At 41.6% G+C, this 18,447-nt stretch overlaps 4 protein-coding genes across 5 annotated transcripts in view; all 4 read left to right on the plus strand.

Annotated features, from left to right (window-relative positions):
• The window catches only part of LOC6528957, a 60,696-nt gene extending 49,777 nt beyond the window's left edge, over positions 1–10,919 (plus strand). For both annotated transcript variants that reach the window (XM_039370384.1, XM_002089953.3), the window contains 5 exons: positions 7,818–8,029; positions 9,040–9,175; positions 9,235–9,491; positions 9,551–9,722; positions 10,224–10,919. In XM_039370384.1, the coding sequence (XP_039226318.1) occupies positions 7,818–8,029; positions 9,040–9,175; positions 9,235–9,491; positions 9,551–9,722; positions 10,224–10,369 (923 nt within the window). In that variant the 3' untranslated portion in view covers positions 10,370–10,919. The remainder of the gene's footprint in view (positions 1–7,817; positions 8,030–9,039; positions 9,176–9,234; positions 9,492–9,550; positions 9,723–10,223) is intronic.
• On the plus strand, positions 86–6,546 carry LOC120320536 (phenoloxidase-activating factor 2-like). The gene is made up of 2 exons (XM_039370385.1): positions 86–816; positions 932–6,546. The coding sequence occupies exons 1-2, from the start codon at positions 634–636 to the stop codon at positions 1,691–1,693; spliced, it is 945 nt and encodes a 314-aa protein (XP_039226319.1). The 5' UTR covers positions 86–633; the 3' UTR covers positions 1,694–6,546.
• A 2,862-nt stretch (positions 10,920–13,781) lies between the features above and the next one.
• Positions 13,782–15,203, plus strand: LOC6528960 (retinoid-inducible serine carboxypeptidase). The gene is made up of 2 exons (XM_002089956.3): positions 13,782–14,776; positions 14,847–15,203. The coding sequence occupies exons 1-2, from the start codon at positions 13,810–13,812 to the stop codon at positions 15,155–15,157; spliced, it is 1,278 nt and encodes a 425-aa protein (XP_002089992.1). The 5' UTR covers positions 13,782–13,809; the 3' UTR covers positions 15,158–15,203.
• A 16-nt stretch (positions 15,204–15,219) lies between these two features.
• On the plus strand, positions 15,220–17,415 carry LOC6528961 (retinoid-inducible serine carboxypeptidase). Its single transcript, XM_002089957.4, has 3 exons — positions 15,220–15,819; positions 15,971–16,882; positions 17,068–17,415. Exons 1-3 carry the CDS (start codon positions 15,744–15,746, stop codon positions 17,361–17,363), a joined length of 1,284 nt encoding a protein of 427 aa, XP_002089993.1. The 5' UTR covers positions 15,220–15,743; the 3' UTR covers positions 17,364–17,415.
• The last annotated feature ends 1,032 nt before the right edge of the window (positions 17,416–18,447 follow it).

The following is an 18,447-nucleotide window of genomic DNA, read 5'->3' on the forward strand; positions in this document are numbered from 1 at the left end:
GCTGTTAATATGTGTTAAAAAAATCCACTGATGTATACGAAACATGTATTACTTTTTCAATATTTTCAATAAATTTTTCGTCTGTAATCAATGCGGAAAGAAAAAATTAAAAACAAAACAGTTAGGCCAGCTATATATTAATAAAGTCGTCCGATTTAATTTAATTAGCACAGCAACTATAAATTTTAAAATGCTGGCGTATACCGAATAGGAACCAATATGATGAAAAACAACGGAAAGCCTATATTGACTTTGCACAAAAACCCACACAACATTTTTTAAATTCAACACTATCTTGTTGGTATTAAGAGAGGCGTATAGATTTCAACATCAAACAAACATTACTTTATGAACTCACATAAGTTTGTGAACGGCTTTTGTGTACATAGGAAACCTAATTCATGGATTTAATCTTACAAAGCGAGAAACCTTGCTGGTCCAGTTGATATTAAAATTCGTGTAATGAACGATAACTCTTGCGCTGTTCCTTCGCAACGAATTACCCGCCCGAAAGCTGTATAATAACCTGATTGTGCGTTAATAAAAACTTGCCCATTGATTCATCTCAGTTTGCTGGCAGCCTCCGACTGGCGAAGTTGGAAAAAATTATCTCTAAAATCTTAGCCTCCGATCATGAGGACCTTATTCCACCCAGAATTTATTACACGGTTTTTAGTTTCCACTTTAGCGATTTGTGAGATTTGTGCGATTTCTTTGCCCCAAGAATATGATTATGAACATGACGATGATGAAGATTTGGGTCTCGAACGACCTGAAAATCTTGAAGAGCGAACCACATCGGGACCAGAAAAAAAAGTAAGAACGGAATTGCTTCTGCAAATATTTCCATTACAAAAGCTCATTTAAAAATTGCAGTCCTAAAATGGAGTTCTACGAAAATAAAAACCAATTTGTTAAACTATTTATTTAGGATAAGTTCTTGAATCTGAGTGGGTTGAATACGTGCGGCTTGCGTTCCATTGGTCAGGAGACTTTTCCCACCAACAAAACTTTCCAAACACAATTCGGCGATAGTCCATGGATGGCAGCTATTTATGCCGATGGGATATATGTAGCCGCAGCCACTTTGATCCGAAACGATGTAGTGATCACTGCCGCGTATCCGATTAAGAACACACCGGAGGATCAAATTTCTGTGGTGGCTGGCGATTGGGATCGACTCAGAACGGTGGAGAGCAAACCGCATTACAGCCGTGGGGTAAGGAGCATCCTGATCCACGAGCAGCTGGCCCTCTTCCTCCTGGATGCCCCGTTCTTTGGCACGCATATTTCACCCATCTGCTTGCCTCTTCAGGAGTCAGTTTTTATCGAGGAGTCCTGCCGGACCATTGGCTGGGGACAACCCTCCCAGAGTTTATCCTTGACCAACCAATCGGATATCCTGTGGTTCAGGAACTACGCCGTCATGACCCGTGAAGACTGCCGCGCTGAACTGCCACCGGAATCGTATTCCGATACGAATATTCTTTGTGGAGCCGATTTGTTTAACGAGTTCAGCCCCCACAACGTTGGAGGCGGACTTTTCTGTTTTGTTGGGCGATACGTCCTGGCTGGACTCGCATTATCGGGAAAGGACTGGGAACCAGATACTAGACCCGCTCTATTTCTCAACATTTCCCCATACGTGGATTGGATCAAAGATGAATTGGTATTAAGAAACTTTACTCTGTAAAAAGATTGTTCTATACTATTTTGTAATTAGTAAAACTCATGAAGGCTTTGTGTCACATCATAAGTAATTCACAGAAAATATTTTCCAATCACCCAGTTCATGTAACAAATCAATCATAAATTCATAAAGCCAGAATTTCGACCTACATATGTACTTGAACGGGATTAAACGCAAGCAAATACATAAATAACCGCTCTCTTACTGGGAACTGAAACCAAAGCGGGTCTGATTCGCGTATTAAATTAGCGGCTGGTGACGATCTATCCACAATCGCATGCTTATCACACACTTATTTTACCGCATACACGCATATCAGCTTTTGTTGAGTTCACGGAACTGATGACGCATAACTTTTACTGAAAAAACCGAAACAGCGACGAGAATGTGAAACTCAATTCGTTGACCGGGTGCCTTTTTTGCTTTTTCGGTGAAACCGAAAGCTATTTCAATGTGCTGGTCGCCTGTTCTATTAGCAAACTATTTAAAATGTTTTAAACTTTTCCATCCGAATTGTTGTTAAATTTTGATATAAACAAAATAAAAACATACACACCCAGGGGCGACCGGCACTTGTTTATGATCGAGGCAGCGGAGCGTATGCGTAATATGTACAAACGTGTGTACGGAAAGCGTACTAAATTGCCCTTTTGTTGTTGCTCTCCTCGCTGTTTGCCGTCCCTCTCACATCCATTGGGAGACTACGGCGTAACGGTGAATCCGTAAGCTTCTAGGAAATACGGTATTATTTTGTACTAATTCGAATAGGCGAGCAGCGTTTAAAAGCATGGCGATGTCTACCCACTGATAAGTGGCAATATGACTGAATCCACACTCGCACACTACCGACATACGCTCGTTCATACACCGATATGGGTTTGTGTTCAGATACTGATTGTGTGCGCACGTGTATAGAAATATATGTATATATATGTACATATGTATTTATCTGTTTGCTTTTTATACCAATGGGGGTCTGGCACTGGGCTAATTTGCTTATTGGCACTCTCACAAAGCTTTAGACTAATTTGTTTAACAAAAGAGCACTGAAAAAATCTGTGGCAATCTTGTTGACGAAGCTGTTTTGATAAAGTATTTCAAAGTTCTAAGTTGCTTATAAGGCTTGTCTTACTCATATTTTATTCATAACAAATATACACTTACTCAAAAATTTTGGGAAAATATCTAGTCGGCTATATGGTGAATAAAAACAAACAAACAAACACAGAAAAAACATGATTTCAGTTTTCGTATACACAATATTTTTTAAACTCGTTAATTTAAGGCTTGTAGTTCTCTTATTATAAGAGAACAAAATGACTAGGGCATTGCTTTAAATCTAATCTTAAACTGCCCTAATGTTATTTAAGTTCATAATTACTGTTTTCTCCAAGTGCACAGTAAAAATCACATTTATCCAAAACGTAAGTACTTCCACCAGATCACTGAACGCCTGGGATTTTGGATAAATGGTCAGCGTGGAGGAGCTGATTTCTAGGCTCCCCGGATACAAAATGTATTTGAAGCTATTGCGCAACGACCGACTCGGAAATTGGGAATTCTAGGGCTGGTGCCGACATCATTCTCGATCTCTTTATAGCTGTGTGTGTCATAGCTTATGAGCGGGGTATCTGCCCCTCCGCTGACGCCCCCCGTGCTCCATAGCTCTGTTACACAAGTCAAATTCAACCTTGGCACTTATTCACTCAAGTGGAGGAGCGTGCAAGATGCACTCGACAAACGGCTTTCAAACGGTTTCTGGGCGCTTGGTATAAAAAGTTTATGATTTCGTATTTAACAAAAAAATAATGTTTTTTGCATGAGGGGTAGGCGATCATTAAAGTTTATAAACATTTCCAGCGCTGCTCTTGCTTTTTCGGGCGTCTTCTTTGGAAAACTATAATTTAATGACTCTTAGCTGCTGGGATATAGTCATGAATTTTGTCGGTCTGAGTAAAAATTTGTTGCTTCGTAATTTAAATACAAAGTTTAGTGTGGCTACCATGCAATAAGCTACAGGAAAACTTCGATATTGTGAAGAAGCACAATAATTGATCTACAATTTACTAATTCTTAACTGAAAGTTACAGCTTTTAGATCAAGCATCAACCCCACGATGGGTTTTCCTTTTTAGTTTTGTCATTTATTTTTTTAATTTATGTGCTGAGAAAGTAAGAATATTTTTTTCTCTATGTAGTGCGTACTGTGGAACTGATTGCTGAGGGAAGCAAAAGTGTAAGTGTGTCAGCAGCGGTTTCTCTGCCGCTGAACACGAGCAACTCGTTTCTCGCTCTCATTGCACTCACCCTCTCACTCAGACGCAATAGTCGTTCGCTTGCGGTTTCGCTCACACCACCAACTGCGGTCTCTCTCACTCACCCACCACCGTGGCGGTCAACGATCTCCGAAATTTGGAGCCCGGGTTCGTTGACCCGCCGAAAAAAAGCACTACTTTTACAGAGTCACGCGCTGAGTTTGCTGATCGCCTGGCTGGCGCAACAGACGTCTGATTTTTCTTTCAATCGTCGATCGTTGGGTGCCAGTGCTTTCGGTGGTGCTGGTGGAGCCCTCGGTGGGTCAGGGACGGGCCCTGAACGTGACACCGTTGGCGGCCACTCAACTCAACTTGAAGCGTCAAACCTTGGGCCAACCGAGGTCAGCGAACGCGCCCAAAAAAGTGGGTCAGCGAAGAGCATCCAACGCGCAGCCGTCCGGATGGAATTCACTTTCGTTTTTTATGTAGAAATCGATAGCCGGCTTTGCTCGACGACCAGGCGAGCAGACAGAGCTAGTCAACGAAACGTATCTGAATCCACACTGCGTTTGTATCTGCGAATGTATCTGTATCTGCCACGCACAGTGGACCGAAGCAACAAAGAAACATTCACATTGTGTGTGTATTGAAAGTTCACATTTGAGATATATGGATCAGTATATAAAAAACGCATGCAAATAACTTAAATTTTTTTTTTTTTAATTTTAGTTTGAATATGTTGACTTTTATTTGGTTCTGCATTTACATACATATTAATGTCTTACGCTAAATCAGCTTATAGCTGATCTCAGCTTTATATAACATTTATGTAATACTACTACACAGATACTTAGCTCCGCATTCTTAAAAGACTTATATAGCTACACTGGAAATAATCGTACACCTTGTTTTGTTGTTTTATTATTGTTTCACAAGTGAAATAAAATAAATCCACCCGAACCGAGCTCCCCCAAACATTGTTACGATTTTATCAAAGCATCGATGTGACACTGTGCGGCGGTGGATGAGTTGAGCTCATCGCCACCACCGCCTTCACTTTCGCTTTCAAATCATGATCGATAATATAGGGGCAGCGAGTAACAGGCCAACATAATGCCAAGTGGCTCGCTTTTCAGTTCCAGTTGGCCGTTCGCTTCTGGTGGCCTCGTTTTCCAATCGCTGCCTTTTTGGTTTCGTTGTGTTTCGTTTTTTTTTATTTGTGTCAAAACTAAAGCAATGATTGTGAACAGGGAGGGGCGATTGAAAGCGACGTCCAGAGCAGGTCGCTTGTAATGCTGGTTTTAATGCAGCGCTGAAGTGGCAACACGGTGTGGAGCATCGGCGAGGGATTCCGTGAAATCAGGTGCAAGCAACATGACCTTAGGACTGGAGTTATGACTTTGGATACAAAGTCAAGTCAAGTCTGCAAGATGGGCATTGCAAGTAACAACAGTAACAACGATACGACAGAAACGTAGGCAAGGATATCAATGAGCTAGCTACCTAAATTGGGGAAGTAGATAAGTTGCTACAAGTATAAAGCTTCATCTGGTATATAATTTTCATAATGATCTTTTTGGAAATTTATAGCTGAGAACTTCGTATTCAACATTGAGTTCATTTTCTGTTCACGTTTAGCAGCTGAACCGGGGATAATGGCGCCTGTATGAATTAGAACAAGACTAATAATGCTTCTTACTATTCATAGTTCAAAATTACTTCTACGTGTCCGCACACCGAGCTCAATACTCAATATTATTTACTATAATTACCTACTCTTATCCAGTGCCCTTTGAATTTTCATGGACTCCTTTCCGATTCATTTGCAGTTGTTATTATTATTTTTTTTTTTCCAAACCGATCCCCGCTTCTGGTTTTCCAAGGTTTTCCAGTTCGATCGAGACGACGAGCCCAAGGTTTCCTTAAGTTAAATACGTTTGCCGCCAAGTTGGCAGCAGCGCTGTTGGCCCTCTTCTGTTGGCCTGGCCAAAATAGAACAGCAACGGTTTCTAAATAGTCTTTCTATGCTCGCACGCTCACAATTCCCCGTCCCAAGAGGTACCCTTCTCACCATTCGGCAAAACAAATAGTGCTCTGTTTACGCAAATTTGTGCTGGCCAACAAACGGCGGCCGGCTAGAAAAGCCGGCAATATGGATGAGATTAGTTTTTTCGTACTATTTCGATCCGGCGTTCAGCGATGGAAAAAAGCAGCTGCCAAGCAGACGGGGCAGCATGAAATTTTTATGCTGATATGAAACAACAAAACGAAACGACAACGCGCACCTTACGCAGCCAGTGCCATTAAAATCAACGTGAAACAACAATTAGCATTCAAGGTTAACCAGAAACGAACCGCGAACAGTCGACGACGAGCTGAGTTGCCAACTGGGGACCGACCAGCAATTGTTTAAACAGACCCCACGTTGGGCCCCTAGAAACCGGTTACTGTTTCTTTTTTTCCCATTTAGTATTAACAATTTATAAATAGGAACAAGCAAGTCCTGGTTACTAGCCACTTGGCTCGTAGATGATTGAATATGTTGAGCGAGGTTTTGGCATAAACAAAAATACCTAATAAATATGTTCGAAAAAGCAACAAAGATGATGTAGTATAAGCTATTTACATTAGAGAAGCATTCAGTTAAATTGAATGATGTGGCATGGCAAATTCCATTCCCCCTACTATAATAATATCTAACCAAACTCCTTTGCAAATTTATCTTGTGATGAATTCATTTACATACTGTATTCAAAGGTTGCCCTCACCACAGAGAAACTATCCACTTGAGATACCCGAACACCACATACGCACTCATAAACTAACACTTGCTCGTCATCTGATATAATGTGATCTCAGCCACAAAATCTTTGCTTCTTTGCCGGAGGTCAATGAACTCGCCGAGCTGCCCAGCAACCTTTGACAAAGGGCTCCATCTAAAGTTTCTGGGCACCTGGTCGCCTGCCCCAACTCGATTTCCTATATGGTGGACTTGACTTCGCTGACGAGCGAAGGTTGTAACAGAAAAAATCGAGCCTCTATATGATTTACGGCTCTCTCGGGGAGGGTCAGCCCCTTCTGAAGCATTCACTTTCGGTTTCAAATTTTCTAGGAAGCTTTTTATAATTTCGAACAGGCGAACAGCTCGAGGCACGCGCTCCATCCGCTGATCACACAATTGTGTTTAATAATCAACTTTTTGAGGGCGACTCTTATGGTTGTCTCTATCACACACGCGGGCTGCTCGTATTATGTGGAGTTTTTTGTTTTCGGCCTTTTTCAGGGGTTTCATGGTCGGTGACCTACTTTTTATTCAACGCAGCAGAGGTGCGGTACACTGCGAAACAAGTATAGACGTTAAACAATAAATGAGTTTTAAAAGAAAAATATTTCAGAAATAAATATAAATAAAAATAACAACTAATAATGACTATATGTAGGTTAGTTACTACACAAAATGTTGTAGATCTCAAATAGATTGTTTAACCTTAAGTAATAAATAAAATAAATAAAATAAATTAAAATATTTTAATCCACAGTATTCTTTAACAGATGTTTTGTTTCATAAACCTTACTTACACCTTAAGATGTCGCAATATACTTCTGGGTGTGAAGGTGTAAAAAGTGTGAGTTTTACCTAAATGTTTAAAGTTTGTTTATTGTTGGGCTTATTCCCCATGATTTACTCCTTGGTGAGGAGCAGTTTAAGTTGTGCCGTACTCGTGGAATCCCGTGTAATCCTGTAGGGGATCATAATTAAGCCACAATAACTTGTCATATTTAAGCCTCTCCGGGCTGCTTCTGCTCAGCTTACTCCGATTCCATGGCAACAACTCATTACAGCGTTCCTCTTTTCCCGTCCTCTTTTTCCAGGTCTCACTGTGGGGCTGCGGAACGTCAACGTTCGCATACCGTCCGCCGTTAAGCGTGGCGATAATGCGCTTTTAATCTGCAATTATGACATCGAGAACGACACGCTCTACACGGTAAAATGGTATCGGGGCAGGCGGGAGTTCTACCGCTATACCCCCAAGGAGAATCCGGCCTGGAAAATATTTACCAAAACGAACGAAATCGATGTCGAGGTGAGTGCAGAGATGACAACCAAGTGGCTAAAGTCTATCCTAAAAGGCTAGAATGTTTCCTATCTACATTTATGGAGGAAAAAAAGATGGGTCATTGTGTTGTCACATAATGCTAAAATGTTTAAGTATGTATAATAGTGAACCCAATAAATCAGCGATCGACAATAAAATTTAAAAATGTTTACAAGTGGTAAAAGTACAGAAAGCAAAGGGTTTTACAGCGACAACTTGATAAAGAAAGGATTTAACCCATTTAAAGAATAAAACTTATAAAGGCGTATATAGTCTAGTCTTCCACGTTTGGTTTCCCTCTTTGGTTGCCGTATCCCGATTAAAATACTTAAATTGCTATAAATAGCCAAGTTGGCAACACTCGCTTAGTGCTGTGATATGATGATGACGGGCTTTATTGAAACTGAAAGACAGACACGGAGGGGCAAAGCAACGAAAGCAAAAAGTTGCCAATGTAAATTGCTTTAAATAACTGAAAGCAAAGTACTGCTGATGGGCTTCTTTGTTGCTGCTGCTGCTGCTGCAGATGCTGCTACTGCGATGTTGCTGATGGTATTAACGACAGCAGCAGTCGCAGCAGGGGGGATTGCAAACAATCGACCTGTTTTCGATGTTCATGTGTGCATCCATGTTGGTTTTATGCATGTTAAAAAGTTTTAATTAACAATTTTGACTTCCCATTTGCTGCGCTCTCATTGTTGACTTTAGCTGACATTTCGATATTGAAACGGGAAAAAGTACAAAAACCGCATGAAATAAAAATAAATAAAAATATTTAAATATTGTCGATGCAGAGCAAAGAAGGTTACGCCTATCTTATGTAAGCACTTACGTTAAAGCTTAAAGAAAAAAGTTGGTGGTTGCCTTATAAGCTCTGTTTATCTGATCACAATTAATTTATTATTATGATATATACTATACTATATACCATATCGCAGGATTAGTTGCGATTTGATTATTTATTCATATTTACTTTTCAAATTAACTACACTCTGCAGACTGCCCAATCGAATGCCAGCCACGTTCTCCTGCGAAATGTTCCCACCTCGATATCGGGCAAATTTGCCTGCGAAGTGTCCGCGGACGCACCCACCTTCGACACTTCCATCGTGGCCGCCGACATGGAGGTGGTTGGTGAGTAAGCAAGTGTTTTTGTACCACCCTTCCTCTAACCCCCAAGTGTTTTCCCCAAGAATTGCCCACCCAACGACCCATAATTACCGGCATCCATTCAAGATACCGCCTGGGGGACGTTGTAAATGGGAACTGCTCATCGGATTACTCCAAGCCGGCTGCGAATCTCACCTGGTGGATCAACGACATACAGGTGCCACCCAATTACCTTCGCATCTATGACATTCAGCGACACGTGGCGGAGCATCTAGAGTCGGCGGTTTTGGAGATCAAATTCGTGGTGACAGTGCATCACTTCATCAAGAGTCGCTTAAAGGTGAGCTGGCATTCGATACCATATGTGGAGCCTACCAAAACAATCGTTTCATTTTACAGTTGAAATGTTCGGCAAGGATACACGAAATCTACGCGCAGGAAAGCGAAAAACTAATAGAGGAAGATCGTCCCAGATTTCTGGCCTCTGGCAGATCCCCCGATATGAATATGTATCCATTCGATCAGCCGGGGGATGGAGACGGGCATAACGAACTATTCTTAATACATTCAAGTAAGTACTATTATAAATCTACAATTTTATTCATGGAAAAAGAAGGAAGTATCCTTTCACTGTTTCAAACATTAGAATATTTAAAAATCAAAGCAATCAATAAATAAAATAAACGTGCGGTCGTTAATAGGTAAGCTCTGCCTAAAATTAACCACAGAAAGACAGATAAGGGGCAATAGACCCAAGCGGGTTGAAGATCTTTTCCTCTTTGTTTTTACAAGCCAAACATACATATATATGTATATGCACAGGGGAAACATTTGTACACCCGCCATTACAGTGATAAACTGTAGGGCATTAAATCAAAGTTAGCGAAAAGGGACCGGCACCTTATTATCCTCGTGTGTTTGGCCCTCTGACCGGCAGCGATTTATTAATGCTCTGCGCTAAGCTGGAAGCAATTAATTCAAAGATTAATTTCACCGGCGAGTGCCCTTTCCGAAGCGGATTTCAATCTCTAGCCCCGCCTAAGCCAATCTGTTATGTTCTGTTTTATTTCAGATGCGGCTTGCGGACCATTTGCCTGGCATCCGATTATGTTTTTGCTGTTGTGGCCAAGTTATTGGGTTTTGGGCGCCTGGGAGAACTGGGAGAACTGGCTGTGGAACCTGTTGGAGGTTCGACATCTCGGCAGGGCGGTGCGGTGATAGGATGGCCAGTGGCAGGAGAGATGGACTTCAGGCGGGAATTGAGACGGATGAGAGTCCCGGCTCAGACTCGGCAATAACGGAACCCACATCTAGCGAATCGATTAGCAAATCAACAGCGAAAGGTCCTCAGCATACCGCATATACCTACTCACATACACCTACATACATCTATGTTAAGTGCGTAACTGTAACTGTAAAGACAAATGCATTTCCAAAGACCCATACTCCTCTATTCCTAAGTAAAGTGTAAATAGACAACGAGCACTTCCTCGCATACCCAACAGGACTATATACTACATACATCTATACATATATATATATATATATATATATATATCTACTCTAAGCTGGATTCTAAATGTTTGCTTTCGTTGGGTTTTCGACGATTTATTGTTAAGATTGTGGTTTCTAGACAGATTCATTGTTGTGTTCGTCTTTGTCTGTACAACTAAAATGATTAGCCGTAGCTTTAACTTTAGTGTGATCTTAAGTTGACAGTGTGCGTATTGATGGAAGCCAAATAAAGATGGTTTTATTTGATCACTTAGTTGCTGTTCTCTTCAATGCTAAGGCTCGAATTGGTAAGTAGCTATTTGTATTTAAATACATATTTCATTCAGATTATTAAACTGCACTCACACAAATTACAATAGCTAATTGCGGCCACCTAAGCTCCCGATATATGCATGGCTTTTCCCGTGCCATTATCCTTTCTTTTTGGCATCTTTTATTCGGTTGACCCTTCTCAGTTTAATGTCAAATATTACTGTTTATGTGCAAAAACCAGCTGAAGCGGGAAAACAAAGGACCAAGTTCTCAAGTTAAACCGCAAATGGAAAACTTGCATTTTTCGTGACAAAAACAACGCCCTGTTAACAACAGGAATGGAAATTGGAGTCGCAATTGGCGGAATGACATGAAAAACAGCACCAAATGGATGGTGCTGATTTTGGCAACATCCACTTTCCACAGTGCGCTGCACGGGTGGGTGGGGTGCTCATTTCATCTCATCTCATTGTTGCCCTCGCTTGCAATGTCGCACTCGAATGCATATCTGCATCCCAGCGCGCCTTTAAGCTACTATCATAGGGGCAAAAACTGTGGATGCCGGCTCAAATAGTGACAAGGCGCACCAAAAGAGTCGGCAAAAAAAATATTTTCTGGCCATAAGGAGTAAGTATATTTTGTGTAGTATTGCAAATTCAAGTAATAGATAATTTTTCGTTACAACAGTCAATATCCGAATGTAACCTTCGCTTTACCTTTTATATCGTTTTATTTGTCTTTCACGTTCCACTGCTAATTTTTAGGTGATCTGCTGCTCGCAAGCAGCTCCTCTTTCAATCTCCGTTTTAGGGAGGGCCTCTTTTTGAGAGAGTAACATGCTCCCAATTGGCGTGCTACACATCGAAACTATAATTTATTATTTTTAATTCATTTATCCATTTGTTTGGAAGCTATAGAATATAATCAGTATTACAACCAACTCGTTTAAGGCGTTCGGATTCGTAGAATTGGTTTGCCAGTCGGGCAGTCAAAAAGTCATTTTCTAGCAATTGGCCCGCTAGAAAATGACTTTTGGCAGCGGGACAAAATTGAGCTGCCGGAGCTGCTCAATGGACAATCGAAAACGCATTGAACTGGCAATTTCGGTTTTGCTCCCGTGGCAAATTGATTTCCGTTTGCGGTCGCATCCCAGCGTCAACTGGCCCCTGATGACAGCAGCCGCCGCCAGGTGGCGCGCTCATTAAAACTGCACTGCAGTGGGTCGTTTGGTTGGGAGCTTTTCGTTTTGGCCTGGTCGCTGGGTGGTCCTGACGGGTGCAACCACTTGCCGTTGTCAAAAGCAGTCGAAACGAGCCGAGGACGAAGGAGCTGCTTGCATCGTAAGCTTTTTTGTCGTCCTGCTTTTGACTTGCGTGAAACAAACAAACATTTGTTAATTACTTTTTCGGGTGCAGCCACAGAAAACAGAAATCGGATTCATTATCCACTCCTCTTGTCCTGCTGTCGGACAGTCGGTTCCTTTCTTCCTTTTTGGACACAGGATTTTTCCATTGTTTTACACGCGTAGAAATTGAAATTAAGCAATTTTAACTTTGTCAATTACGACATAAAATCATCGGCGTTGGACGTGAAAATCAGACAAGTTGCTTACAAAAGTAATGGAAAATGTTTAAGGAGGAGTTTTTTTGAAATAACTTATATTTTGATAAAATCAACATAAATTAATGGTATATAAAGGACATCAAACTTAATCAGAGCTTTAGACTGATGTATTCTATTAAAGCATCCCAAGAATATGTTACACTATTTTATAAACAAAAAATTTAAGGCCCAAAAATATGTTACAATAATTAAAAATTAGTTTAAAGTTCCGATCAATTTCATCGCCTTAATAAATAAAATTATTATTACCTTCAAAAAAAAAAAAAATTTCATCGGCTAGGTCTGTAAAATTAAAATAGGGATTGGTTTTTAAATTTGATAACTAAATTAAAATGATTATTTAAAATAAATCCGATCCATTCTTTACATAGTATTTAAATACATATGTATGTATGCAGCTTATGTAATTTGAAGTTTGCCCAACCCAATATACGAAAACCATTTCACTTAACGTGCAATCTTCAGTCAATAATATTAGAGCAAAGGGTAGCAGGGTAAAAACAGGGTAGCAGGGTAAATAATTAAGGAAATTAAAAGCAGTGATGTTTATATGTGAACTTAAAGAAATGATGCTTTTGCTGTGATCTAGTAAACAAATGAGAGGATGGTATTCAATTTAATAAATAAACAAGAGAGATTGTTGCAGTCAAGTTCCCCGACCATCAGATACCCGTTACTCAGCTATTGACAGTGCCAAATAAAATTTTCGATGTCAAAAAAAAAATATATATTTTTCAAAATTTTTTACAAAAAATATTTTGACAGTTTGGGACGATTTGTAGGCGTTAAAGTTCGCGTGTCTAAAACAAACTTATACGGCGTAGACGTCATTAGAATCTTCATAATTAATCTAAACTTCCTGACTTTTTGTTCATAGTATACCAATATACTTGGTTATACTTGATCACAATGTCATTTTTTAGATGAAAATAACTTCTTATGAAACATGAAATTTGTCCAAAAATGGATTTTTTATTTATTCTGCTTTATTGTCTCTATATTTTTTAATTGAATTAATAATTAATTGTTATTTATTCTAGTTTAATTGCAATATCATTGTTCAACTACCAAAATACGTTCGTACTTTAGAGTGTTTTAGTGCGCCTAGAACAGCAATTTACTTTTTTTTTATAAACATACGTTTATCTGATATAAAGAGAACCTTATTCAGGGTCACGTTCCATCCGGTCTAGAATGCTCTCCACGTCGATAAATAGCCGCGATTTGAATCGCGAAGAGTCCAGTGATTTTCTATCTCATCATTGAGAATGTGGTGCGGCTCCCTGTCGATTGTGTGTCTCCTGCTCGGAATTTCCGAGGCCCGCAAAGGATTTGGGCCTGGCGAGCAGGACTGGGGTTACGTGGACGTCCGCGATGGGGCCCACATGTTCTACTGGCTATACTACACCACTGCCAACGTGAGCAGTTATACTGATCGACCGCTGGTCCTATGGCTCCAGGGCGGACCTGGTGGCTCCTCCACGACCCTAGGAAACTTCCAGGAACTAGGACCCGTGGACAAGAATGGCGAGCCGAGAGAGGGGAACTGGGTACAGCATGTCAACGTGCTGTTTATTGACAATCCCGTGGGATCGGGGTTTAGCTATGCGGATAACACCAGTCTGCTGGTTAGCAACAATTTAGAGCTTATCGACGACCTCATGAGCTTCATGTTGCACTTCTATAAGTTGCACAAAGAGTTCAAGACTGTCCCCCTCCACATTTTCTCGGAGAGCTATGGTGGTAAAATGGCCCCCGCCCTGGCCATCCGGCTTGATGCAGCCATGAAGGCCGGTGAGCTGGCGCAGCCCGGTACTCTCAAGTCAGTGACTATCGGCAATCCCTGGATATCAACTCGGCCCATCAGCCGGGAGCACTCCAAGTATATGTTTGTTAATGGTTTGATCGATGAGGATGGCGTGGCACTTCTCGATGCCCAGGAGGAACGAATCTTAAGTGCGCTAAAGGAACACGAGTTTAATAAGGCCACTGATGAGTATTTAAAGTGGTATGCACTCATGCAGCAGCTGACTGGAGAGATCTACCTTTACAACACACAGACCCATCTGGATCCTTCAGAGGACAGAACCTACGGCTACGGAGATGATTTCATCGACTTTATAGTGGGAAATGTGAGTGAGGCCCTGCAGATCAACGGCACTGTTTTTGCTTCACAGGTTATGGCAGTGTTATCTAGCCTTCACGGAGATCGCCTCAAATCGGAAATTAATACGAGTGAGTAATTGGTATTAACTATTAATTTTTCCCTTAATACATTCTACGTACTTTATAATTTTTATTTCAGTACCCCGCCTGCTGAACGAGACCTCCGTTAAGATCAATATTTATTCTGGCCAGTTGGACATTTTAGTGCCCACCACAGCCACATTGGCTCTGATCAAGGACTGGGTATGGAGTAACAAGTCGGAATATCTGCAGGCCAATCGCACAGCCATCACAATTAAAGGCATACTGCAGGGTTACGAAAAGGTCGGAGGAAACTTCGGCATGTACTGGATAAATCGGTCGGGCCACATGGCCCCCTTAGATAATCCTGTTGCCATGCAGTACGTCCTCAAATCCGTTACTCAGTATGACAGCGACTACACCGAATAATTTAATAAGTAACCTAACCCACATCGAATAAAACATTTCATCCATATAGACGTTGTATGCCAGATGCCCACTTTCGGTATTTTTGCTGACGTCTTAACCAAGTGCAGAGCTAAGACATATGTATTGTGGGTGGGTCTATCGGCTGGGGGTCAATGTTTACTTCAAGCAGCGTATATGTTTAGATTGTGTTTAGAGCTCTACATTTTGGTGTCGCGGCCGCAGGTGCAAAGGCACTGCCACCACGTTTATTAAGTATAAACTTTTAGCACACTCTTACAGTTCTTTTCCAAAGATATTTAAAATGCTGTTTAGGGGCACTCTATTTAATTTGGCAGAATTTCTAGTATCAGTAAATATAATAGGTAAGCCAAACATATATTCGTTTTATAATTTGAACATTATAGAAGAAAGGGTGATTTCCATTTCGGTCATCACACCCATTTGTAGTGTTTATTGGAAAAATGTACGTATTTCCTAGTAAAGTAAGCAAAGAGCGCAAAAGAATCGTCAGATCAGTGCGCATTTCCCGCCGAAGCAGGCAGTTTAGTTGTACTTTCCTTTCCACCGAATTGTGATCATTGCGATCATGCACCTTAGTGAAAATAAAAATCATATATGGGCGTGTGCCTTGTGTTTTTTTTTGTCACAGACCTGCGTGCAAGGTGTGTGAGTACGTTTTTTGAAACATTTATACGGGATCAACAATTTAGGCGTGAAAAATAGGTTGCATTGTTGTGGTTCCTTATATTCCCTAGAAATTTCTATTTCTCTGAAAAGTACTGCAAGCTAGTACAGCTAGATATATCGTTGCAGGACGCGTTGGTCTGGGACCTGGACTGCAGGAATGGGACTATGTGGAAGTTCGGGAGGGGGCTCACCTCTTTTACTGGCTGCTGTACACCACGGGAAATGTGACTCATTTCACTGAGAGGCCGCTCGTGATCTGGCTGCAAGGGGGGCCCGGAGTGGCCTCCACCGGCAGCGGGATCTTCGAGCAGTTGGGGCCCATCGACATCGAGGGCAGGACGCGGGAAAGCAGTTGGGTGGAGCACGTGAATGTTCTATTTGTGGACAGTCCGGTGGGCACGGGATTCGCTTACGTGGAGCAGCACGGCCGCTATGCCAGAAACAACAGGCAGATTGCCCTTGATCTCGTCCAGTTGATGAAGCAGTTTCTCATGAAGTATCCCGATTTCCGAAAAGTGCCAATGCATATATTCTCCGAGAGCTATGGCGGAAAAATGGCTCCCGAATTTGCACTGGAACTGCATTTAGCCAAAAAAAGGGACGGCTTAGAGTGCGAACTGAAGTCAGTGGTAGTTGGCAATCCCTGGACCTCTCCACTGGATAGCATTTTGTCATATGCCCCCTTTCTGCTCCAATCGGGCATTGTGGATGATGACGGTTATCGTCGAATATCGCGATTGGCCGGTGAATTAGCAACACTTGTTTATGGCAAGAAGTGGCTACGCGCCTTGATAAAGGGGACCGAAGTTCAGGATGAGATTGCCACCAGTGCGGGCGGCGTCTTTCTCTACAACACCCAGCGACGGGTTCACGTGGATGAGGTCTACCGGTACGGCGAAGACCCACAAATGAGCAACTTCATGCGGTCCAACGTGACTAAGGCTCTGGGACTCGCCGATATGCCCGTGTGGATGGAACAAAACTCCACAGTTTTCGAACGACTCAGTCAGGATATTTTTAAGCCAGCGAATCATATCGGTAACTTATTTTTTGCTTGTGGTGAAAATGCTCTTTTCTTCAAGTACACATTTTATTGCTAAATGTAATACTCGGACTTAAAACTTGCGAAAGACGTTTCCTTCTAATGTATTGTCATTTTTTTGTTTTTATTGGCAAAATTAAGAAATTTTATCTTGTCAACGTTTCCATTTACAAAATTTCAGTAACCAAATTGCTTGAGGAGACGCCGATACAGGTTGGCATTTATTCGGGCATTCTGGACCTACTGTGCGCAACGCCCGGCACCGTAAACTGGATTAGCCGACTGAAGTGGAGCCGCAGTTCGCAGTATGCCAAGGCACCCCGTACCGCCATTCGGATCGACGGTATGCTAGAGGGGTACGAGAAGCACGGCGGACGACTTAGTATGTTCTGGGTCTTTCGGGCGGGACATCTGGTACAGCAGGAGAACCCAGCGGCAATGGCGTATATTTTAAGGTACTTCACCAGCTATGGGTAGTGTACCAATTCTTTCCAATAAAATTGCAGAGCTTTCTCAACAACAGCTTTAATTCAAGAATTTCAATCATCTTCACATCATCCTCCCCAGCCGTGAGTATCTCGAAACACTTGGTAATTAAATGCCATAATTTCGAGGCAAGGCCACAAGTCACCCACATGAGGCCCTTGCCCAGAAGCAGTAGCAGCAGCAAACAATTCTCTAACAATTTACTCAAAATTAACTGAAACCCTACTGCCTTCCCTTCGAAACTTTCTGGCTGGGATGCGGTTGGCCGCATCACACGGACAGACATTCGTCTGGCTCAGGCGGTGCCCCATTGTTGGAGCGCTTTACAGGTGCACCGCATCAATTTATTTTCCACACAAAAGCCCATTAAAAGTCTTACACACTTGGGCATTGATGAGCGGCTGGGGAACTTTTCGTTTCGGGTCTGGGTAAATGTTTGCCAAATGAAACCACTTAACCTTTTTTTCCTCCATCGACCGAAGGAAAAATGAGCAGACGAAGGTTAAGTTTAAAAAAGCAGCGTTGCGGCGGCCGGGACCGCAGCAAATGCAAATTAATTAAAAACTTAAAAGTTTGTCTACGGCAACGCCTCAATTGGACGGAATGAAGCAAAACAAGCAGGGACAGGAACTGGAAGTTTGTCGATCCAGACTATGCCGACCAATCCTTCATGGGACTGAATATTTGTATTTCTTGTCGATGCCTACATCTTTGGATTTATTGTTTCTCGAATAGAACAGTAGTTTAGCCAAGAACAAAGTTTTTAAAAAACATCTCTGTTTCTTTGGAAGGCCGCACTCTGAATTTCAATGTGAATCCGACAATTTCAATCAGCCAGTGTAATTAAGATGCTCAAAACAATTCCACGTAATATTTAAAAAGTACAAATATTTCAAAGAAATCACTTTGTCGCACAACAATAGGAAATTACATTAACCCAATTAGATAACTGATTTAAGTGGCCCAGCTCCGTACATACTTAATTTAGTGCGGCACTTTGCATAGCACTTTTCCCCCTCTTCAGAAATCACTCACGTCTTTTTGTCATCAACAACTAATTAGGAAATACTTACGG

This window comes from Drosophila yakuba, chromosome 2L (genome assembly GCF_016746365.2).
Source record: "Drosophila yakuba strain Tai18E2 chromosome 2L, Prin_Dyak_Tai18E2_2.1, whole genome shotgun sequence".
Taxonomy (NCBI): Eukaryota; Metazoa; Arthropoda; class Insecta; order Diptera; family Drosophilidae; genus Drosophila; species Drosophila yakuba.